At 45.0% G+C, this 25,844-nt stretch overlaps 1 protein-coding gene across 1 annotated transcript in view; it reads left to right on the top strand.

Moving 5' to 3' along the window:
- Positions 1-11,618: 11,618 nt before the first annotated feature.
- LOC126481348 (GTP cyclohydrolase 1) overlaps positions 11,619-25,844 on the top strand; it is a 96,963-nt gene continuing 82,737 nt past the window's right edge. The window contains exon 1 of the mRNA XM_050105043.1: positions 11,619-11,825. Within this exon, the coding sequence (XP_049961000.1) occupies positions 11,621-11,825 (205 nt within the window). The 5' untranslated portion in view covers positions 11,619-11,620. The remainder of the gene's footprint in view (positions 11,826-25,844) is intronic.

Raw genomic sequence — 25,844 nt, 5'->3', positions numbered from 1 at the left:
TTCTCTACGTCGCGTACCGGTCCCCTGGTGGACCGCAGCACGTAGAGACGCTTTACGTGCTCGTCGACGTGCTTTACGCACCTTTAAACGCCACCCTACAGTGGCGAATTGTATCAATTATAAACGATTACGTGCACAGTGTCGTCGTATTATTAAAGAAAGCAAGAAAGCCAGCTGGGCTGCTTTCACAAGCACCTTCAACAGTTTTACTCCCTCTTCTGTTGTCTGGGGTAGCCTGCGCCGGCTATCTGGCACTAAGGTCCACTCACCAGTTTCTGGCTTGCGGGTCGCGAATGACGATCTTGTGGCCCCTGAGGATGTCTCCAATACCTTCGGCCGCTTTTTCACAGAGGTTTCGAGCTCCGCTCATTACCACCCTGCCTTCCTCCCCCGAAAACAGGCAGAGGAGGCTAGGCCACCTAACTTCTGCTCCTCGAATCGTGAAAGTTATAATGCCCCATTCACCATGCGGGAACTCGACAACGCACTTGCCCGGTCACGGTCCTCCGCTCCAGGGCCTGATTCTATTCATATTCAGATGCTGAAGAACCTTTCTCCTGCGGGTAAAGGTTTCCTTCTACGTACTTACTATCGCATCTGGATTGAGGGACATGTTCCCGCATGCTGGCGCGAGTCTATTGTTGTCCCGATTCCTAAGCCGGGGAAGGACAAGCACTTGCCTTCCAGTTATCGACCCATCTCGCTTACCAGCTGTCTCTGTAAAGTGATGGAGCGAATGGTTCACTCTCGTTTGGTTTGGCTGCTCGAGTCTCGACGCCTACTTACCAATGTACAATGTGGATTTCGTAGGCGCCGCTCTGCTGTTGACCATCTGGTTACCTTGTCGACCTTCATTATGAATAACTTCTTGCGGAAGCGCCCGACCGCGGCGTTCTTTGATTTGGAGAAGGCTTACGACACCTGTTGGAGGGCGGGCATTCTCCGCACCATGCATACATGGGGCCTTCGCGGTCGCCTCCCTCTTTTTATTCGTTCCTTTTTAATGGATCGACAGTTCAGGGTACGTGTGGGTTCTGTCCTGTGAGACACCTTTCGCCAGGAGAATGGGGTGCCGCAGGGCTCAGTTTTGAACGTCGCTCTCTTCGCCATAGCGATCAATCCAATAATGGATTGCCTCCCAGCTGATGTATCAGGCTCCCTTTTCGTGGACAATTTTACCATCTATTGCAGCGCGCAGCGTACATGTTTCCTGGAGCGCTGTCTTCAGCGTTCTCTTGACCGTCTTTACTCCTGGAGTGTCGCCAATGGCTTCCGTTTTTCTGCCGAGAAGACGGTCTGTATTAACTTCTGGCGCTACAAAGAGTTTCTCCCACCGTCCTTACTACTCGGTCCCGTTGCTCTCCCATTCGTGGAGACAACAAAATTTTTAGGTCTTACATTTGATAGGAAACTTAGCTGGTCTCCACATGTCATATTTGGCTGCCCGTTGTACCCGTTCTCTAAATGTCCTCCGTGTTCTCAGTCGTATGTCGTGGGGAGCGGATCGAACTGTCCTACTTCGTCTATATCGGTCGATCGTCCGCTCCAAGCTGGATTATGGGAGCTTCGTATACTCCTCTGCACGGCCATCCATCTTACGCCGCCTCAACTCCATACAACATCGGGGTTTACGTCTTGCGATCGGAGCGTTTTATACTAGTCCCGTAGAGAGTCTTCATGCTGACGCTGGTGAATTGCCACTCACCTACCGGCGCGATATACTGCTTTGTCGGTATGCCTGTCGGCTACTGTCAATGCCCGACTACCCGTCTTATCATTCCTTTTTTGACGACTCTCTCGACCGTCAATACGGGTTGTATGTCTCTGCCCTGCTACCCCCTGGAGTTCGCTTTCGTCGCCTCCTTCAACACCTTAATTTTTCACTCCCTGCAACCTTTAGAGTGGGCGAGAGCCACACGCCACCTTGGCTCCAGGCTCAGGTTCGCGTTCACCTTGACCTCAGCTCGCTCCCAAAGGAGGTTACCCCCGGTTCGGTCTACCACTCCCGTTTTGTCGAACTTCGTTCGAAGTTCATTAATATGACCTTCATTTATACAGATGGCTCTAAGACCAATGACGGGGTCGGGTGTTCTTTTATTGTCGGGGCACAAAGTTTCAAATACCGTCTCCATGGCCATTGTTCGGTCTTCACAGCTGAGCTCTTTGCCCTCTACCAGGCCGTTCTTTACATCTGCCGCCACCGACATTCTGCTTATGTCATCTGCTCCGATTCCCTGAGCGCCATCCAGAGCCTCGGTGATCCGTATCCGGTTCACCCTTTCGTGCACCGGATCCAACGCTCTCTTCAGCAGCTGGTGGACGTCGGTTCTCCAGTTAGCTTTATGTGGGTTCCTGGCCATGTCTGTATCCCTGGGAACGAAGCTGCAGATGCCGCGGCCAAGGCTGCGGTCCTCCAGCCTCGGACAGCTTCTTGTTGTGTCCCTTCGTCAGATTGTAGCAGGGTCATTTGTCAGCGCATTTTATCGCTGTGGCATGCCGATTGGGCTGCACTTACGGACAACAAGCTTCGGGCCTTGAAACCTCTTCCCGCGGCTTGGACGTCCTCCTCCCGCCCTTCTCGGCGGGAGGAGGTCGTTTTGGCCCGGTTACGAATTGGACACTGCCGGTTCAGCCATCGCCATCTGCTGACGGCTGCGCCGGCGCCGTTCTGCCCATGTGGGCAATTGCTGACGGTCCGCCACATTTTAACGTCCTGTCCGGATTTTAACACACTGCGTCTTGATCTTTGCCTGCCAGGTAGTCTAGATGCCATTTTAGCGGATGACCCCTGAGCAGCTGCTCGCGTTCTTCGTTTTATCAACTTGACCAACCTCTCTAAGGACATTTGATTATGCTGTTTTTTTAATCCTATGCCTGTTAGTCTGTCTTTTATCGTGTTTTCCCTTTTAGTTGCTGTTTTAAACTTGAGCCTCGCGGTACATTCCTAACGTAGTCTGGGCGCTAATGACCATTGAAGTTGTGCGCCCTAAAACCACAAAAAAAACCTTCAGATGCAAGAAACGAATTACTGAAAGATCTCCAACTTTACTTATGGGCTGCGATATTTTGTTTCCCCTAGCAGCTCGCTACGATACTGTGACACGGGGACTTCAGTGTGTTTGAGGACTGTAGACGTCTACCTGCAAAAGAACAGAAATTAATAAGGTAGTTTTACATTTTCGGGGCGATGATTAAAACGTCAGGATCATCATTCGTATTAGTTGCAGTTCTGTCGACTGTTGTAGCGCGTGTTGCCTTTAAACTCAGCGTTAAGGGCGTGTATTGCGAGGTTTAATCTGGACGCAGTTCAGAAGCAGCCAGAAAGCAGTGTCTCAACTCACTCTCAGCATGCCATCTGAAACTTCACAGGTCGTAATCTTCAGGCGAATAGGGTGACTGTCACCCCACTCTTGACGCTGACGTCAGATTTTTACTACCAGGTTTACGACTCACGTCTTACACGTAAGAGTGAACTGTACTGCCGTTCACCCAGCTGAGTTATAATGACAGTTCCACAAAACATTCATACATATTATGAAGTGTCGGACCACATACACATCAGTTTAGTGTGAAAATTATGCGGATACTAGTAATTGTCTTTGGAGATGCATCATCATACTAACATGCTTGGAATATTTGGTAGGCCCTGCTTGAAACCCACAAAATGTAAGTTGCTTCTCATACTTTAAATGCATTTGGCAGTTTCCTTTCAATGTTAGGGTTTGTCAAGGTGAAGATCATTCGAGCACTGTGAAGAAAGCTATTAACGTGCACATGAAGTATTGGCTCATATATTCTATGGAGTTTTCGAGATGTGATATTCTATTAAGAGTATAAAGAAATTAGATGTCACCACACTGAGGGGGCTACATAAGGGAAACGAAATTAGGCAATATTACAGAAAAGGAAGAAATAGCTGAACGTGGGAAGACAAGTAACACCGCAAGAACAATGAGAGAGCACTGAGACGCAAGTGTACACTAGGCCCGTGGAATATACGGTATTCCCACAGAATTGATATCCTTGGGAGAACCAAGCATGACAATTGTTCCACCTTGTGTGCAAGATGAAATAGTCAAAATATCATCAGATTTCAGGAGTGTGTAGACATTACTACTTTCTGGCTGTTGGAAGATAATCGAATGATACAAGAAATGGCGTGGTATTCATTGGATTGTCTGCTCCTGATTCCTATTAGCTGGAACATACCTCATTTGCTAATGCGCTGTATTTCGACCGTGATGGCACCGGACTCAACATTTTGTAGCAGGGATTTCATATAGCTAAGTTGAACCTTATATGAGGCAACGGGATGCTACAGACAAGGAGTCACACAGATCTGGTAAAAACGCGAATATATTGTTCCATAAACATTTACACCACGCATAGAATTAACACAAACCTGGTGCAGGAAACGTTTTGCTACAAATCAAGGCAAATTGCTGGAAATAGGATTATTGGCAAGAGGGAAATAATTCCTCTAGGTCCATTGAGTGCAAAAGGAGAGTTACGGTGGAGATAATAGCCAAGATATTTACGTTCAGTGGAGTCCACAGAGGACGGCACAAGCTTATTTATCTCGGAAACATGGAAAGCTCAATCACGCTTAACGATCGAGATGGTAGAGGAAACATCACTAAGGAATCACGACAGGAAATGTGAATCATATTACTGTTTAGTGTCACAACTAACGTGAGCTGCACGGTTCATGGTGACTGCCAAGTACCGGAAGCTTGTACTAAACATCGAAAATGGCGGCAGCCCTGCGCTATCCGTGCGCTATTTGTGATCACTTAGTGCTCAGTCTAAGACCTGCGACCGGCTGGGCTGGTTATCGCGTCTCCCGTCACTTTTGTTAACTCGGACGCCGAACCACAGTACACTTCCACCAGTAGAAGAAAGACCCCGTAGCCATCCTAACTTGGCTGGCAGTGAAAATTTTTTGCACTTAGTGAAACCAGGCCACATAGTTCAGAGGCTGAGGGCACTGGAGTGGCGGCAGTTCAAAGGACCTTGGACAATTCGGCCCGCGAGCCATTTGTAGAAATTCTCAATCTTGCCAATTATCTGCAGTAATTAAATCGAGGTCCGGAGGTTCTGAGAGTTTAATGTTCTATGTCGGACACTCTTCACTGCGCACCTCCTCAAACACCTTCCTCATGTCTTATCGTTTTGAATGTGATTTCATGAAGTATTCCTTAATATTTCAATAAAAATAAATGGATTTAAATCAACAGATCCCGAAAGTCTTTCTTAGCTTTGTATGAAGGCTAAATCGGAGTTTCCAGGTATGTACATCGTGCATCATACATCTTTTACAGGACAGGTAGAGGGATACTTCCTAATCTAGTTTACAAAAAGGTCGTTTAATGCTGACGTCCTGTGATGTTTCTACGGTGGAAACAGAGTAGCTGAAAAAATCTGCGGTCTGCTCTTGCAGTTGAATGTTGCGACTTGCAGGTCTTCTCCCGCTTTAGCAAACTTGGCAACGGCGATGACATTCTTCATCCACATCAGAATCCTCACTTTCTTTCCAGCTCCATATTCTCAATCCTTCTGTTGTAAACATATTCCTTTCGCAATCTGCGTTGCACAGTGACTGATCTGTTCTCAATAGGTCGGTAGTCCGGAGCATTAATTTTCTTACCTGATGAGCTTCTCAGTGTAACGTTTAATATTGCGAATGGTGGTCCCCCTTTTTGGGTTTCTCTGCGAATCCTGTTTGTTCAGTTACCACACATGTTACTCAACAATATTTTTGATAATCTCGGGATTCGTTCTCTCAAATGCTTTTATTACGAGAATCAAACAACGCTTATTCCTTTTCGTCCATTGCAACGATCAGAGCAATGACGTATATCTGCTCTTTAAACTGCAGCAAAAGCTCGCTCAGGTACAATATGGAAATGATTTGCAAATTCTCTAGACGTGCAGCATTAAAGTTAATAGTTTGCTTCTGGAGTACCACCGAGTTGTATCCCATTTTATGCACAATATTGTGCTTGAAGATAATTTTTCCACAGTGATCTATAGTCCTCTGCTGGACGTACGAAAGGGAGTGAGGTGAGGGCTATAATTGACATCTTTACTTTTGAGTGATAGCCTTCTTCAAATCGAATTACGAGCGTGCCTTGCTCATTGAGTTAATGCTTTCCTCTATAAGCAGAGCATCTAGTCGATCGACTGTGTTCGTATGCACAGATATTGCCCACGGAATGAAAAATGTGTATATCTTTGATTTCTACTATCAGCACTTAAGAACTATAATAAAACCAAAGACTCCTGTAAAAAGAAATACTTCATTTTACATTTAATATGCAATCTCACCTGAAGATACAACTACCATAACATTATTCTATCGCCACAAACAAGTAGCGGCTGCTGCTGAAAAATCACTCCTAGACATTAGTAGGTATCGCTTACAGCTAACTAGCACCAGACACCAAAGAAATCCTCCAAAAATTTATCATTTGATATGCTTTAGAATATATAGGATACACAGAACTACAAAATACTCACTTGCAACTGTTGCAGATACTGGAGCATTATCTAACGTTGCTGGAGTGCTAGAGGTTTCTCTCAAAGAATTAGCACGTAGTTAGAAATAATTAAGCGTTTGAAAAAGGCTCTCCTTCCTCACACACTGTCTTACCAGTGAATAGATATTCAGTCTCCCTAAGACTCTGAAGGAAATTAGAAAACGTATCACATTGCCGGCTAATATAGGGTGGCTCAGGAAAAGAATTAAGATTGATGAAAGCAGAAAAGTGGCAGTGAAGGGTAACTGGAATTAATAAAGAATAGATGAGTGTAAAAATTTCGAAAGTGGATAAAACAAAGTAGGAAATAAAATCACACAAACCGTACAAAAGCTAAAAAGTTAGGTGAAGGAAATGGCACAACAAATTCAAATCTGAAACATGTTGACGCACATGCGTGTCAGTTGGCGCTCACCTGTTACCTATTGAAGCGCCAAAGAAACTAGTATAGGCATCCATATTCAAACACAGATACGCAAACGGGCAGAATATGGCGCCGTGGTCGGCAAAGTCTATATAAGGCAAAATTCGTGTGGCGCAGTTCTTAGATCGATTACTATTATAATGGCAGGTTATCAAGGTTTAAATGAACTTGAACGTGGTGTTATAGTCGGCGCACGAGTGATGACACAGAATGTACCGTGAATATCAGGAATCCGGTAAAACATCAAATCTGATATCACTGCGGCCGGAAAAAGATACTGCAAGAAAGGGGGCAAACGTTGACTGAAGAGAATCGTTCAACGTGACGGAAATGCAATCCTTCCGTAAATTGCTGCAGATTTCAAAGCAGGGCCATCAACATACCAGCGTGCGAACCATTTAACGAGACATCGTCGATACGCGCTTTGAGTCGAAGAACCACTCATGTACCCTTGATGAAGGCATGACACAAAGCTTCTGGCCTCGCATGGGCCCGTCAACACCAACCTTGGACTGTTGATGACTGGAAACATATTGCCTGGCCGGATGAGCTTCGTTTCAAATCGTATGGAGTGGATGGAAGTGTACGGGTATGAAGACATAATCACGAATCCATGGACCCTGCATGTCAATAGGGGGCTGTTAAGATAGTGGAATTTTAATAGTGTGGGGCGTGTGCAGCTGGAGGGATACGGGACCCCTGATACGTTTAGATACAACTCTGACAAGTGACACATACGTGAGCATCCCGTCTGATCACCAGCGTCCATTTATGCCCATTGTGCATTCCGACGGACTCGGGCAATTCCAGCAGGAAAATGCGACATCCCACACGTCCATAATTACTACAGAGTGACTCCAGGAAAACTCTTCAGAGTTTAAACACTTCCGCTGGCCACCAAACGCCCAGAAAATGAAAACTGAGCGTATCTGGGATACCTTGCAACGTCCTGTTCAGTAGAGATCTCCACCCCGTCGTACTCGCATGGACTGACAGCCCTAGAGGACTCATGGTGACACTTCCCTCCAGCTCTACTTCAGACATTAGTAGAGTCCATCCCACGTCGTGTTGCGGCACTTCTGCGTCCTTGCGGGCGCCCTATTCGATGTTATGCAGGTGTAAAAGTTTCTTTTATTCTATAACGCAGCGCATAAAAACGGGATTCTTCCGGGCCTCATATCGGGTTCTATTGTTGACAGTGTTTTGGATGGCTCTTGCGCTAAGGACCATTTGTGTATCCAACAGAAGGATCGTCTTAGTCACTATCTTACATTACAATGTCGAAATATTGTTACGCACTCCGTCATGCTTAGCCAAATGGTGCAAATGTGTTGTTTTCGTATTAGACGTGGTCTACAGTGGGCGTTAAGGGTCTTGTGGAGGCACATTTTAGTTAATGGGTCAAAAAACTTTACTTCCATTTCTTAGTAACAAACCTAGCCACGGAATAAAAGCCCGCTATGCACAGTAAATAGCGCAATATCGAACAACCTTTGAAAATTTTCTCGATACTTTATCTGTTTCAGAAATAGGTTCAAAGTTACCCTACTTGCACATGTACAACACTCAAAATCCGGTGTGAGGCGGAAACATAGTTCATAAAGTGATATAGCACAGAGAAATATGCTGAAAAGCGTCTCCGTTAAGTGTTCTGGGAACGCCAAGTCATAGTAATGAAGCACATACAAACTATCTGTGCAGATAAAATCCAGTCTGAGATGGAAAATTAGTTTTACTTCATTTAAATTTCACATAAGTAATCCATCAAAATTTTACTGACTCATAAAGTTGTTGTTACATGAGTAACGTGTCCTGTTGCAGCAGAGAAAAGGGATACGACAGAAAATCCCATCGGAGGATAGAAAAGGCGATTATACTGAGTGAAAAGTGAGGTAGCAGTTCTCATTCTACCGTCAACACATGTAAAAAAAAATTGCTGCATCATGCTAAGTGACTCAGGAAGTTCTATACAGAAAATTAACTCTGTTCTCCATGAGCTTATTCCGTAGCGCATAAAATTGTCTCAAACTATTTGCTTAAAAGCATGTTTGGGATGATGGAGGCTATTGTATCCACAGTTCTTCCCATGAGATAGGAAAGATCACGTGCAAGCAAGGCATACAAACGTCTTTCACATAATCATACATGAAGATATTAAAAGGGGGTTACGTCCTGAGATTGCGGTGGCACTTAGTTGGTCCATCGTGGCCTCCCCATCGCTGTGAAAACTTTCGATGCAGGAAGTCATGAACCTGCAAATATCAGTGCAGTGGTGCAGCATCTTGCTGGAAGATCACATGTGGCTGCAGGTGAATATGATGGACAGCAAAGTGCTCAAGAATGTCTAGATAAATGGTTCATCTGTTTGTTCGATGAATAAAAATGGTCAAACTATGCTGTCTTTCAGTAGCGCGCACCACATATTTCGTTTCACTGTCTGCCATAGTACCGAAAACTGCGTTTTTTTTTGTTTTTTTTTTTTTTTGTTTTTTTTTTTTTTGCGAACTCCATATATGAATGTTGTGCCAATTAACCTTCCGACGTGTGTGGAAGATTACTTCGTCAGCGACTACATTTTCTAGATAGTTGAGGTTTTGCCTGATACAGTCCAACATTTGAGTAGCAAATTCGTGGCGACGCTGCAAGTCGTTCAGATTCAATCCTTTCACAATTTGAACTACGTAAGAGTGCAAGCGAAGTCGTTCAGTAGCACCCCGTGAACTGTTGAGCGACGAATATTTAGCTCTCGTGACGATCTACGAAATGACTTTGACAGGCTTTTTTGGAAGGTCTGATTCCCTCTACCATTTCATCAGAAGTGAGCTCTGTGCCAGAACCTGTCTGTCCCCACCGGGCAGCGACTTCTCGTATCAAGCATTAATCTCCTCCAGGCTGTCCAATACATCCGTCGCCATCAGCGGATACAGTATGTTATCTGCTCAGATTCGCTCAGCTCTCTCCTCAGTCTCCAAGCTCTTTACCCTGTCCACCCTCTGGTCCACCGGATTCAGGACTGCCTCCACTTGCTCCACTTGGGAGGCGTCTCTGTGGCGTTCCTCTGGATCCCAGGACATGTTGGCATCTGTGGAAATGAGGCGGCCGATATAGCGGCCAAGGCTGCAGTCTCTCTTCTTCAGCCTGCTCTTCGCACGATTCCCTTCGCCGATCTACGGAGTGTTTTATGTTGTCGTGTTGCTCTTCTATGGCACGCACACTGGTCGGCACTTCCCAATAATAAATTGCGGGACGTTAAAGCTCTTCCCTGCGCTTGGACCTCTTCCTCTCGAACTCGTCGTAGGGAGGAGGTAATTTTAACTAAACTCCGGATAGGGCACTCTTTTTTAGCCATCGACATCTTTTAAGTGGTGCTCCTCCGCCACTCTGTCCCCACTGCTCTCAACTGTGGACGGTAAGACACCTTTTAATTGAGTGCCCCTATTTTGCTCCGTTACGCGCCCGTCTACAGCTGTCGCCTGATATATCTTCCATTTTAGCAGATGACCCGCGCTCAGCCGGTCGCGTTCTCGAGTTTATTAGTGCCAGTGAGATGGCCGTCAGTCATTTGAAGCTCTTTTTGGGGACAAACAGCCCCCCTTCCATAGTGGTTTTTTAAGCATTCCTCCTGTTTTTAGTTTCCGCACTTTTGAGTTTCGCTCCCATTGCTGCTGGTTTCCAGTTTCGTTTTTTTACCTTTTCCTAAGTCATAGACCGGGCTCTAATGACCGTAGCAGTTTTGCGCCCTAAAACCACAACACAAAAAAATGCATCAATCGTCTTAAGGTCTGGTAGCTCCCTTTGAAGTTCCTGCCGGAAATTTCTTTTGGATAGAAGTGATTTATTTCGTTCCTGGATACCGCAACAGCTCTGGAAGTGGTGATTTCTGGTAATTATTTCGCACCTTCAACAGAACAAACCATTTAGAAGAGAAACCACACAGAAATGACGCCTCAAATGGCAAGTATGTCTCAGTTATTTTAAATTACATTTGAAAATCGGGGAGGTTTCATGTCTCATGTCTCAAGTTCTCACTCTGTTCGTGGAGCATAAGGTTTTGAAATTTCATCGGTAAACAATTCTGTGGGACATAACGTCTCTTGTAGCTTCTGATATTGCACGCTTTTGAGCATCTCCGTTGTTCCAGCGCCGAATATATATATCTCTCTCTATATCTCTCTCTATATCTCTCTCTATATCTCTCTCTCTATCTCTTTCTATCTCTCGCTACTTCATAATGGTCCCGAGACTGATGAACAATACCCAAGGGCCAGTCGAGCAAGCATTTTGTAAGGATATTGGAGTTATACTGCGTGGCACTTTATTGGAGAGTCAATCCGCGTTACGGAAGTGACAAATCTCGGCACGTGCTGTAGGTAAAGTACCGCGCCGCGTCCACCGTAGGACGGAAAGGAGGAGTCGCTAACCCGCGATGGTGCACTCGTTACCCACAGCGGACAGTGCTCTGGGGAGATCGGAATCTGAGGTGCGCGGTGCTCACCTGCACCTGCGATGAATGGCGTGGCCCGCCATTGGGCCGGCGCGGAGCGGCGCGGCGCGGGCGGCACGTATCGATTGCGTCAGCTGCGACGTCACTGGCAGGCTTTATAAGCGCGCCGCCGCGGACGCGGCGAGCCCAGTGTATGACCGGCTAGCAGACACAATGGCGAGCACGGCAGCAGCCCCGGCAGTGGACGCGCAGGCGATGAACGGCGCCGCGACGCCGGCGGAGGCGTCCGCCGTGGCCGGCAAGCGCGGCGCGCCGCCGCCCCACCTGCGCTCCGTGTCCTGGTCGGAGCCCGGCGAGGGCGACGACGACCTCGAGGTGCCGGGCACCCCGCGCACGCCGCGCACCTCCACCACGCCAGGTACCGTCCGTGCACCAGCAGCCGCTGCACAGTGGAATGTGTGCTTTGCAATTCACCGATTCGAATACGTATCTTTGTCTCCAATTAGAGGTGCTCCACTATCTCAGTCTGCAGAGTATGTCTCGGGGCTAGATGTGGCTGTGATTTTCACTCAGTGCGCCAGGCTTTCTGGGTATCGGACAATAGGATGGAGCAGGAGGGGAGGAGGGATAAAGAATCACAGTCGTGTTTTCTGTTTGCAACATTGTTTTGTATTGTTAGACGCTTTAGTCTAATAGCATCTCTCGAAAAAATGTGGTTCCCAAACTTCCCTCATATTGAATCGAACAGATCACAAACGAGTGGATTTCTTAATTACGGTGTTTAAAGTGCCTCACGGAACCTTAAAACTGTGCTGCTCCGTTTACAGTTGCTGCTCAGTATTTTTATTGTATCATTTTTCTCTGACTGGATGTTTATCCAAGGTGACAAAGATATTCACAGCGTACTAAACGCAAATTGTATCTTGCAGTTCCTCGGATTCCTCTTCCACAGAAAATACGGCTCGGTAGATAACACGATGGAAACAGCTTGTCTTTTTCACTTAAGCGAAATACTAATTCTACGGAATTAGTAATTTAGAAATCGAAAACAGAGGTCTCCATCTGAAATTATTCTACACTGTAAAACAGTGAATTTCGAAATTGCAACAGAGAATGAAAAGCTCATTGTCCTGGCCACATTCTATTTTCTACGTAACTAGGTGTTGCAGAATAACTAAATTTTTCCTAAGAGTTTTTTTAAAAGATGAATGTCTCTTGGAGCTCTACAGCTCAAGTATGTGTTGAGATTTTGAGGTCTAACACTACTTAAGGCAGCTCTGCACTCTACTGTTGACGGGTGTTCAGAATACTTCGTAAACAGACGAGTGAAGATTCCCCTCCTCTATATAGCCATGCTACTACAAATTAACAAAACTTTGTCCCAAACTACCATAATACAGAATTAATCGCGCTGAAAACTCTTAATGGATAACTTGTACTGCGAAATTTAAAATACGTAGGTAGACGGTAGAGAATAAAACCTGTGACACTTAACTATTTTCTTCTGCTCTTTGCAAATTTATTTCTTAGCTGGAAAAATTAGTGTCCATAAGACTTGTCATGGCAACCTGTTGAAGGCTTGTTGCATAACCCAAGTGTCGCTCTTGGCAACCTACCCAGAAAGCAGAAGTTTCGTTTAATCTATTATCTGACAGTTTTCATCAGCCGTAAAAGCTAGAACTGATATTTCGAAACTAAGTTTCGGTTTTTTCTCCACGTCATTCATCGTCTTCGAAGCTGTCAGTCTTTCTGCGACCTGACGGTAATTTTATATTAGTAATGTAAAAGTACCGTAATGTGGAGTAAAAATCTTCTGGGTACATCGTGTCTCGTTGCAAAATGCACCAGAGTTACAGAAATGATAGGGTGACATGCTTACAAAGCCGGTTCCAAAACGGGTAACTGATTTACACTTGCCTTCTGCTTTGGCAAACAACTAAAATTTCGAAGATATGAAACATGTTATACTTAGAAGTAACATCTAAAGGAAAATCAAAACTTCATTCTCCGTTGTATGGGTTTGTCCACCATACGAATCATTAGAGAAGACACAAGCGAAGACTCACGACGACGTAAACCTCGTACAGATGCTGGAAATCGCGCTGTTAGGCTCTGCCGCGTACTTGGAGTGTCAGCTTACTGACCCTGAGGGCGTTGGCCCGTTGCGTCGCGTGAAGATGCTTCCGAGGTTTAATATCCAGACATGACAACGTCTGGTTTAGCTGGGTGCGTATTGTGTTTCCTCGTCCGTTAATAAATAATTCCGACGCTCAGAGCGTCGAGAAAGTTGTGAAATGTCTGAACGACCTGTAATTACAGTATACAAACATTAAACGGGTAGTTTTAGATTTTACTAAAAATGTAAGAATGGTTGGCACATTGATGCGAGTAGCTCACAAGTCTTACCCGGGACAGACTTACCGAAAGAGGTAGATGGGCGATTAAGACATCGGATTCGTATTCGGTAGATACGGAGTTATTACCGATACGAACACACATTTCAGGTTCGCTAATTCACTGCTGGAGAATCTTGGGCTGGTTCTTACACTGTCATGTCATTGTCTCCACCTTTATCGAGCATAACTAGTGCTCCATCTCTAATGACCTGTCGTAGAGGTGGTGTTTGTTTTCTATGTTTTTATCACAGCTGTTCCTGTAGTAAATCTCTGGAGATGCAAATGATTATAATGACCTAACCTTCGTATAAATACCAGATTTCCTTGTTAATTATTATACATACATCAAAAAAAACTTTTCCATCACCTCGGTTCCGAGAGTTCAGGAACCTGTACAGAAAATTGGAATATAGATCAACATAACATCATTTCCGCCCTTTTTATTGTTCATGAAAACCACACATTGCATGTTGTATCACCATACAGCGAGACCTTAAGTGGTGGTGGTCCAGATTGCTGTAAACACCGGTACCTCTAATATCCAGTAGCACGTCCTCTTGCATTGATACGTGCCTGTATTCGTATACTGTATACTAGCCACAAGTTCATCAAGGCAATATTGGTCCAGATTGTCCCACTCATCAATAGCGATTCGGCGTAGATCCCTCAGAGGTTGGTGGGTCATGTCGTCCACAAACAGCCCTTTTCAATATATCACAGGTATGTTCGATAGGGTTCATATCTGGAGAACATGCTGGCTACTCTAGTCGAGCGATGTCGTTATCCTGAAGGAAGTCATTCATAAGATGTGCACGATGGCGGGGCGCGAAATGTCCGAGAAGACAAATGCTCCGCCAATATGCTGCCGATATGGTTGCACTATCGGTCGGAGGATGGTATTCACGTATCGTACAGCCGGTACGGCGCCTTCGATGAACGTCAACGGCGTACGTCGGCCCCACATAATTCCACCCCAAACCAGTAGGGAACCTCCACCTTGCTGCACTCGCTGGACACTGTCTAAGGCGTTCAGCCTCACCGGGTTGCCTCCAAACACGTCTCCGATGATTGGTTGGTTGAACGCATGTGCGACACTCATCGGTGAAGAGAACGTGATGCCAGTCCTAAGCGGTCCATTCGGCATGTTGTTGGGCGCGTCTCTAGCGCGCTGCAGGGTGTCGTGGTTTCAAAAATGGACCTCGCCATGGACGTCGGAAGTGAAGTTGCGCATCATGCAGCCTATTGCACACAGTTTGCGTCGTAACACGACGTTCTGTGGCTGCCCGAAAAGCATTATTCAACAAAGTGGCGTTGCTGTCAGGTTTCCTCCGAGCCATAATCCGTAGGTGATGATCATCTACTGTATTAGTAGCCCTTGGGTGGCCTGAGCGAGTAATGTCATCGACAGTTCCTGTCTCTCTGTATCTTCTGCATGTCCGAACAACATCGCTTTGATTCGTTCAGAGACGCCTGGACACTTCCCTTGTTGAGAGTGCTTCCTTGCACAAACTAACAATGCGGACGCGATCGAACAGCGTTATTGACCGTCTAGGCATGGTTGAGCCACAGACAACACGAGCCGTGTACCTCCTTCCTTGTGGAATGACTGGAACTGATCGGCTGTCGGACCCCCCTCTAATAGGCGCTGCTCATGCATTGTTGTTTACATCTTTGGGCGGGTTTAGTGACATCTCTGTACAGTCAAAGGGACTGTCAAAAATGGTTCAAATGGCTCTGAGCACTATGGGACTTAACATCTGTAGTCATCAGTCACCTAGAACTTAGAACCACTTAAACCTAACTAACCTAAGGACATCACACACATCCATGCCAGAGGCAGGATTCGAACCTGCGACCGTAGCAGTCGCGCGGCTCCGGACTGAGCGCCTAGAACCGCGAGACCACCGCGGCCGGCAAAGGGGACTGTCAGTAATACAATATCCAGAGTGAACGTCTACCTTCAGTAGTTCTGGGAACGGGGGTGATGCAAAACTTTTTTGATGTGTGTATCATTTGAATGCGGAGAGACGGTCAGAAACAGCAGTTAAGAATGTCAGCTTGCGCTGTTCTGTTAGTGTTTAATTTCCGTTATTCGAAACGATCATTGTACTGCTGACACAAATAGGTAAATTAGAGATAGAAACCGGTATGCCTAGTGGTTTACATAAACGAATTAAAGTACGATGTTGTAATGCCTGTGTTCTGATTACGATGCAAAGTTCCTTTGCACATGCATGCACACATGTCCAAAGGAACTTTACATCGTAATCAGAATCTGCAATATCGTATTTATCTGCCGATACCGGGAAAACGACTTTAAAGTAAAACGTCTGACCTGCACGGAAATAAACATACTGGGTTAAGAGTATAGGTCGTAGACGGATGATTGACGTCATGGAAGTTTGGGTCTGGCCGTGAGTCGTGCACGGATAACCAAATGGTAAGGCGATAGCTCGCTACAATAAGGATATCCGCGTTCGTGTCCCGGCCCAGCATAAATTTTCATTGTCATTCCATTCTACTGCTGGTGGTGCTTATTCGCTATTTCGAATACAATGAATGAACTAAAATTTAAATAGATGTTTGTAGTTTGAGTATTGCTTCATAGCACAAATGATTACTGCATTAAAACTACGCCTCAATTTACTTGCCGGTCCCTATGTATGAGGAGTCCTACTGTCCTAAATGCAGACGAATTTTACCGAAAAGTTTTCATTATGTAGCGGGTGTTCTCTACTTGACAGGTTGAGTGCAAATTATGCATTCAATTTGTGGAGGGCTCAAGAGCAACGAGTGAGGTTGATATTTCGAGCTTTTGATCTTTCGATGTAAGGAAGTGCTAAGTAGATTTTGCTACCACCAGACTCCAGTACCTGAATCCAGCGAGTTGATTTCAGTATGGTGTCGCCACTGCCAAAGCAATAACCGGAATCACCCAATAATTTAACTCCACGGTAAGCATTATATGCTGGCTTCTGCTTGTAGCTCTCAAGATCAAAGGACCGCACGGCTGTTACGTGTGCTGTCATATCATCGGAAAATGAGATTTGCAGATACGAAAAATTTGCTACATTTGCATGTTCGACTAATACCCGGTCCCCTAATGACTATTGCTTTCCCTCGAAACTAAACGACGCCTTTCTGTTGTGCGCCCTGCCGAACAAGCATTCGTTACTACTTGCAGTACAACTTATTTGATCTGATAAGGTAACAGGATGTGCACTAGGAACGCTACCTATCTCCTAAGCTTATGAAAGATTAATGTAAATGCTTTCAACTACATGTTTACTCGGCAGTTGACTACAACCTGTGTGACACAGTATACTTCTTTCCTGTGCATGATATTGACCCTATATTTCTAGACTCCAGCAAAGTTTGTGACTGCAGTTGGTACCCATTCGAGATTCCCGCCAGTCTGTTATCAGTATGGGGTGTAAAACAGGACATTTTGTACCTACTTCGTGATGTACCATGGGAGACATAACGGTAATTAACTAGTGCATAATCTGTAAATGATTTTCATTTTAGTAAAATGTTCCCCTTAGTGTTAGAGGGTTAAGATTAAATTCCACTACTTAGCATCAGAACGCAATAAGAATAACGCATGTATCTGAGATGTTACTGGTGACACTCACAGCAGCTGTAAAGATAATTTTAAAAGAAATTTATTTTGATTCTTGTCTAGAAACAGTTTTATTTTAGAGACGTAAGAGTTTTTTAACGTAATTTTCTGTGGCATATAGTTAGTAAAATGTTTCTCATTTTCATTCTCTGTACTTGTGTATGTTGGAGGGTCCATTAATTCACCCAAATATGGATACCACGAACTCAGTATTCCATTACAATTTTAGATAGTTCAAGCGATATTCGTTCCGTAGAAATTTGCGTTATCCACAGCTGAATGTGTGCAAATATTGCGTTACGTAACCGCGCACTTCGTTCTTGCATGAAAACCTTTCGCATGAGCGTGATAAAGATGAAATAGTACTTTCAACATATAGTATCGTGATAAGTCATTCTCATCGGTAGTCTCGAAACGTCTTAAAATGTGGCATTGGAAGTTGCTCTAGGGTATTTCGGCGTTTTACGTCCAATAAACTAATCATGTTGCATTAAAAGTGAAGTAGTGCGTGTGCAGGCTTAGAGGGACAAAAAAGGTACAGTGCATGCACTACCTTTAGCACCTATATCGGCTCGTAGATAAAATGCAACAACCCAAAGCGTAGGCGGACCTCTAAAAGTCCTGCGAAAATGAGATTACGCTTTGTGACTGCGGCGCTATTTATCATCCTCTATCTAGTGTAAAGAGGGAAGGAGCAGCTTTTAGTCCTTCCAACGGAATTCGCGTGATACGAACGTGGCACTATGAAGCGGAGAAAATGATTGTAGAGATCATCGAAAAAAGAATCTGCGCGCACTATATTAGAACAAAATGTGCCAAGCACCTAAAACGATCGAAAATACTGCATACAGAATATCTGAAACTGTACGCGTGAATCGAAATAAAATCGGCAATGTAGCACATCGCACGACAATAGTTCCGTGGTTCTTACGTATATTTGAGAGAATGACGATGCTTACAGTGCTGCGCTTCCGCACGAGGCACAGATAAGGTGTTGGCACACGATAGACGGTAGAGCCGTTAAGTTGGACTAGCGGGCAGCATACTGTCCAGTAGCTTCAGCGGAATAAACCTGCGCCAGACGCGAGGGCCCTTCCGCCACGGACGCAAAGCTCTGCCCAAATGACCGACCTTGGCTGGCCGACCAGTTGCTCCAGAGCGCTTATGCAACTCTCTCCCTCGTCTTCAGCCTCAGCCGTTACAAACTTCATCGTACAGCACAGACTACGGAAGTTCAATTATTTCTATATCAAGTTTGATTTCTGCCGAGAACTCTGTATTACAGAGACTAGACTATGGTCCATACTTCACAAGCAGGAATAAAGTACAACAGGAAAACTAATTATCCTCTAGCAAAAATAATATCCATAATGGATGCATATACTCGTATTTTGCTTCATGGACTCATATTACTAACTCCTCCTTGGAGATTTTACTTTTATCACGGAAGGGCGTCCGCAGCTAGTGGTGTAGCGGCTAGCGTTGCCTTAGATTCCCGGCCGGGTTGGGGATTTTCCGTGCCCAGGTACTGGGTGTTTGTGTTGTCCTCATCATTTTATCATTCGTGATCGGATTATCTAAACATTGGCCTGTGTAAAAATTGGACCTTTTCACGGGCGCTGATGACCGCGCAGTTGAGCGTCCCACAAAACAATCATCGCGAAAGGACAGGTTTTAAAATCTTGTCAATGTCAAGACTTGAAGCCTTAATCCTTCTTTTATATGCTTTCCCAAGTTACAGGTGGTGCCCTACATCTTGTAATTATTCGAAGATCACCATTATTACCGCCAAGAGCAGATGATAAAATTTCTGTATTTAATAACCACTTCAGGTCCACAGCCCACCATCAAGTGCATAAGTTTTATGCAGCTGATACTCATCTCTAGACCGGAACTGGATGTTGCTGAAATTTTATCAGCATCTCTTGGCGGTAATAATGACGTTCTTTCCCCCATTTTTCTTTCATTTAAGCGCTAAAATTACGCCCTGTGTGGTCCATGGAATCAATTGGAAAACTTCTTCGTTCAGTGAAACAGATACGGGGGATGAAGAGGAGGAGGCTATTTTCTGGGGGGAGGGGAAGGGGGATGAGGCAGGTAGAGAAGACGAGATAATACCTCCTGATACGAAGTCCTCTAAAAGGCGGAGCCAACGCGGTATATAAGCAGGTTCATACTTCAACACAGCTTGCACACATCTTGGTCCGAGAAAATTTTAGAACGGCCGGAATGGTGGACTCATATGTACATTACTGGACATTAAAATTGCTACATCAAGAAGAAATGCAGATGATAAACGGGTATTCATTGGACATATACTAGAACTGATATGTGATTACATTTTCACGCAATTTGGGTGCATAGATCCTGAGAAATCAGTACCCAGAACAACCACCTCTGGCCGTAATAACGGCCTTCATACGCGTAGGCAATGAGTCAGAGCTTCGATGGCGTGTACAGGTACAGTTGCCCATGCAGCTTCAACACGATACCACAGTTCATCAAGAGTAGTGACTGGCGTATTGTGACGAGCCAGTTGCTCGGCCACCATTGACCAGACGTTTTAAATTGGTGAGAGATCTGGAGAATGTGCTGGCCAGGGCAGTAGTCGAACATTTTCTGTATCCAGAAAGGCCCGTACAGGACCTGCAACATGCGGTCGTGCATTATCCTGCTGAAATGTAGGGTATTGCAGGGATCGAATGATGGGTAGAGCCACGGGTCGTAACGCATCTGAAATGTAAAGTCCACTGTTCAAAGTGCCGTCGATGCGAACAAGAGGTGACCGAGACGTGTAACCAGTGGCACCCAATACCATCACGCCGGGTGATTCGCCAGTATGGCGATGACGAATACACGCTTCCAATGTGAGTTCACCGCGATGTCGCCAAACACAGATGCGACCAAAATGGTTCAAATGGCTCTGAGCACTATGGGACTCAACTGCTGAGGTCATTAGTCCCCTAGAACTTAGAACTAGTTAAACCTAACTAACCTAAGGACATCACAAACAGCCATGCCCGAGGCAGGATTCGAACCTGCGACCGTAGCGGTCTTGCGGTTCCAGACTGCAGCGCCTTTAACCGCACGGCCACTTCGGCCGGCACAGATGCGACCATCATGATAGTGTAAACAGAACCTGGATTCATCCGAAAAAATGACGTTTCGCCATTCGTGCACCCAGGTTCGTCATTGAGTACACCATCGCAGGCGCTCCTGTCTGTGATGCTGCGTCAAGGGTAACCGCAGCCATGGTCTCAGAGCTGATAGTCCATGCTGCTGCAAACATCGTCGAACTCTTCGTGCAGATGGTTGTTGTTTTTGCAAACGTCCCCATCTGTTGACTCAGGGATCGAGACCTGGCAGCACGATCCGTTACAGCCATGCGGATAAGATGCCTGTCATCTCGACTGCTAGTGATACGAGGCTGTTAGGATCCAGCACGGCGTTCCGTATTAGCTTCCTGAACCCACCAATTCCATATTCTACAAACAGTCATTGGATCTCGACCAACGCGAGCAGTAATGTCGCGATACGATAAATCGCAATCGCGACAGGCTACAATCCGACCTTTACCAAAGTCGGAAACGTGGTGGTACGCATTTCTCCTCCTCATACGAGGCATCACAATGTTTCACCAGGCAACGCCGGTCAACTGCTGTTTGTGTATGAGAAATCGGTTGGAAACTTTCCTCATGTCAGCACGTTGTAGGTGTCGCCACCGGTACCAACCTTGTGTGAATGCTTCGAAAAGCTAATCATCTGCATATCACAGCATCTTCTTCCTGTCTGTTAAATTTCGCGTCTGTAGCACGTTATCTTCGTGGTGTAGCAATTTTAATGGCCAGTAGTGTATAAGTATTCATCTCCGTAATTTAGGACATTCAGCTAAAGAAGCAAACTCAATAGATGTACATTATAATAATAGTTCAATTTCAGATCACACATTCATCTGAGCGGTATCATGGTATTTTCGCAAACACTAGCCGCTTTGTTGTGGTCCCCGTAATGACCACCTGTTAACAAGTGCCAATGAAGGTAAGATGTACTTCCAGTTACTTAGTTGTACGCCGTGCGGCCTTGAAGGACCTGTCTGGATACACAGCGCCGCCGGCACGTTGACGTGCATAGGCAATGTGGGCGTGCAGCGCCGCAACTCTGTGTGTCCGGGGAGTCCCGCTGCCATAACAGTGGATAGGGATGTGCATATGGAAATGTATCGATAATTGTTTGAATAATTGGAAGAACTGATTGGAAAATATTTGAGAAAATTGTGAAGGTAATTTATGAATCTATGCACAATCTTCGGTGAACTTTAACTGGTACCAATATCAACAGACCTTGAATATCACTACATTCGTGCTCAGGAAACATAATTTCTATTAGCCATCTCAATGGTTCTTCAAACCAATCGCGAACAATTGTGACCCAGTGACATGGCTCATTGTCATCAGTAATTGAAGTCCATGAATGGTTTAAGATGGTCTCCAAGCAACCAATATCATCATTTCTAGTCAGTGATCGGTTGAGATGGACAAGACCCAGTCAATTCTGTGTAAACTCAGCCCACACCATTACGGATCCGCCATTAGCTTACACAGTGACAACTTCGATTCATGGCTTAGTGGGGTCCGAGCAACACTCGCTCTACCATCAGCTCTTACTTACTAAATCGGGGCTTACCTCACCACACCACGCCTTTCCAGTCGTGTAGGGCCCAACCGATATTGTCACGAGCCCATGATGGGCGCTGCAGGCGATGTCGTGCTGTTGGCAGTGGTACTGTCGTCGGTAGTCTGCTGGTTGGTTGGTTGAGTAGGGGGAGGGGACCAAACAGCGAGGTTATCGGTCCCACTGGATTAGGGAACGGTGAGGAAGGAAGTCGCCCGTACTCTCTCAAATCAACAACCCCGGCATTTGTCGGAAGTGATTTAGGGAACTCACTGAAAACATAAATCAGGATGGCTGGACGCGGGTTTGAACAGTCGTCCTCCAGAATGCGAGTCCAGTGTGCTAACAACTGCGTCACCTCGCTCGGTAGTCTGCTGCCATAGTCAATTAATACCAGACTTCGCCGCACGGATACGTCTGTCGTACGTCCCCCATTGATTTCTACAGTTATTTTCGCAGTGATGCTTACCTGTTAGCACTGACAACTCTTGGCAAACGACGCTGCTCTCGGCCACTGCGTTGAGAGGTGAGAGGTAATCCCTGAAATTTACTAGTCTCGCACACTCTTGACCGTATATCAGATTATTGAATTCAGTACAGATTTCTGGAACGGAAAGTCCTATGCTTCTAGCTCAAACTATCATTCCGCGTTCAGTCTGTTAATCCCCGTTGTGCGGTCATGACGTCAAAAAACTTTCCACATGAATCATAATTAAACATGACGGCTGCCCTTGCACCACCATCTGCCTTGGTGCATGGTGCTAACCCAATACTTTCTTCAGCTCAGTGTAAAGCGGCCCAGCTTGTTCCCAGGATAAGAATACGTCCGGAATTCACTGTGTAAGGAATCAAGACTCCCCGTAGGAGCAAACGGCACAATTGATTCATAGTCTTTAGAGATGTGACTCCTCTTCAAGCAGTTTCGGTATAAGTAGTATGCACTGCGGCTTAACACTGATGTTAGCTGCATGTAGTCGCCGACGGACAGTTCAATTTGTTGGAAGTATATGGTTGTAACGCTGCTGCGAGCCGTTCTGGCACCTGGTTTTATACCCGCCTCTTACGTCTTATTTAGTGGCAAAAATGCTAGAGTTGAAAGCTGTAATTTGACCGATATTTTATGGTTTTTGTTGGCATTTCTGGTAAACTGAAGACTATCCTCGTCTGGAGGTAATAGTTGGCGGGTGCAAGGCTCAGTCTTCCTCTGTGCAGCAGTTGTCAAACTTCCTACCTAATTAAGAGCTCTGAACGCGGAGAAAGACACACATGAATCATACTATAGGCTATGGCTAGCTATTCTCCTCAATATTGTTTCTCCGGGACTAAATAGCTCATTAGGCAAGAAAATTACCGCCGAAAGAGAAGGGTTCTGTTTGGCACTCTAATAATTGAGGAAAAGTCACTTTAAACCATACAGAACACCTGACCGGTCAGTAATAATCAGAATTTTCTGTTGTCTGTATAACCTACTCTCTAATACACGCAAAAAATGCGTTCTTGTGGCAGGCTACAGAAATAGCTAAGATAAACGAAAATAGTAAGTTAAAAAATCAAATTTTACTAGCATCTTCTCGTCAAAACACAGCTGATAAACTCTGTAGGCTATACTGGCTAGCAGTCTTGACAGTTCAGATTTTTTCGTCAGTGCACTGCTATTAGTTTTTTCAACATATACTGCTTTAAATGCAGGTCTGTCATCCGACCTGGTCTGAAAATCTGAGTAATAGATTGATAAGGAAGCAATTGGTATTATTATCGACTGTATCACTGTTCACGGTTCTAAAAATTAGATAGCCACGTTTCACCGTTCTGTTTCTCCCTGTTCAGTTCAAGACGAAATCTCTCTGTAGCTTAGTTTTTGACTGTTGCTTCTAGAAACGCAGTAGGCGCTACGCCTATGGTACCACCCAGATAAATACTCAAGGATCGGAAGATGGTTGCACTATTATTCAGACGTATGTCCATTACCGTAATCTGTTTCTTAGCTCACTCCCTTAAAGTAACGATTTTGAATACTACGTATGTTCATACGTCCTCCCTAAAATACTCTGACCAGAATGTATGAAAGGTTTAAGGTGGTGGTGGTGGTGGTGGTTCGTCGTCGTCGTCGTCGTCGTCGTCGTCGTCGTCGTCGTCGTCGTCGTCGTCTTCTTCTTCTTCTTCTTCTTCAGTCCAGAGACTGGTTTGGTGCAGCTCTCCATGCTACTCTATCCTGTGCAACCCTCTTCATCACAGAGTAACTAGTAAAACCTGCATACCCTGTAAGATTTTTAAGCTCTGCACTTCCGTCCAGTACTATATTGATGATCCCTTGATGCCTCAGATTATGTTGTACCAACCGACTCCTTCTACTAGTCAGGTAGTGCCACAAATTCCTCCTCTCCCCTGTTTCATTCAGTACGACCTCATTATTTTATGGTTTTTGTTGGCATTTCTGGTAAACTGAAGACTGTCCTCGTCTGGAGGTAATAGTTGGCGGGTGCAAGGCTCAGTCATCTATTATTAAACATCGTTCTGTAGCACCACATTTCAGAAGCTTCTATTCTCTTGTCTAAACTATTTATCATCCATATTTCACTTCCATACATGGCTACACTCAATACAAATACTTTCACAGAATCCAAACTGATATTTACTGAGGTCGTCAGGTGTTGTCATATTCTTCACGCAATATCATATCTCTCATTTCATCTTCACATACGTCCTATGCAATTTTCATAATATTGCCCTCAAGTAGGTCTGTCTTGTATAGACCCGACTTTTTGCTTTCCCTTCTTTGCCTAGGACTAGATTTCCATCTGAGCTCTTGATTTTCACACAGGTGGTTCTCTTTCCTCCGATGATCTCTTTAATTTTCCTGCAAGTGGCATCTGTCTTACACCTAGTGATATGTTTCTACGTCCTTAAATTTGTCCTCTTGCCGTCCTGCTTAACCATTTTGCTCTTCCTATCGATCTCATTCTTTATACGTTTGTATTATCTTTCTTCTGGTTCATTTACTGCTTTTCATTAATTGAATTCATTATCTGTTGTGTTACCCAATGATTTGTGCTAGCCCTCGTCTTTTTACGCATTTGATCCTCTGCTGCCTTCACTATTTGATCTCTCAAATGTACCCAGTCTTCTACTGCATTCCTTTCCCCTATATCTGTCAATCGTCCCATAATGGTACCTATTAAACTCTGCACAACCTCCGGTTATTTCAGTTTATCCAGGTCCCATCTGCTCAAATTTCTACATTCTTGCAGTTTCTTCAGTTTTAATCTACAGGTCTACAGTTATAATCTACAGTTGCGGGCAGCGTCCACATCTGCCCCTAGACATTTCTTACAGTTTAAAACCTGGTTCCGAAATAAGGCTTAACATTATATAATCAGAAAACTCTGGGTGTTTCCAGGTCTCTTCCAAGTATACAGCCTTCTTTCATGATTCTTTAAGTGTTAGCTTTGATTAAATTATGCTCCGTGCAAAATTCTACCAGGTGGCTTAGTTTTTTCCCCCAGTCCATATTCACCTATTTTTCCTTCTCTTCCTACTACAGAATTCCGGTGCCGCATGCCTATTAAATTTTAGTCTCCCTTAATTTCTTTTATCCCACCATATCTTTCCGCAGCCTCTCCATCTGCGGAGCTAGTTGGCATATATACTTCTACTACTGTGGTGAGTGTGGGTTTCGTTTCTATCTTGGCTACATTGTTCATAGTAACTTATCTGCGTTCCTATTTTTATTCATTATTAAACCCACTCC

Source organism: Schistocerca serialis, chromosome 5 (assembly GCF_023864345.2).
Source record: "Schistocerca serialis cubense isolate TAMUIC-IGC-003099 chromosome 5, iqSchSeri2.2, whole genome shotgun sequence".
NCBI classification, from domain to species: Eukaryota; Metazoa; Arthropoda; class Insecta; order Orthoptera; family Acrididae; genus Schistocerca; species Schistocerca serialis.
This window is presented reverse-complemented; position numbering and strand designations above follow the sequence as displayed.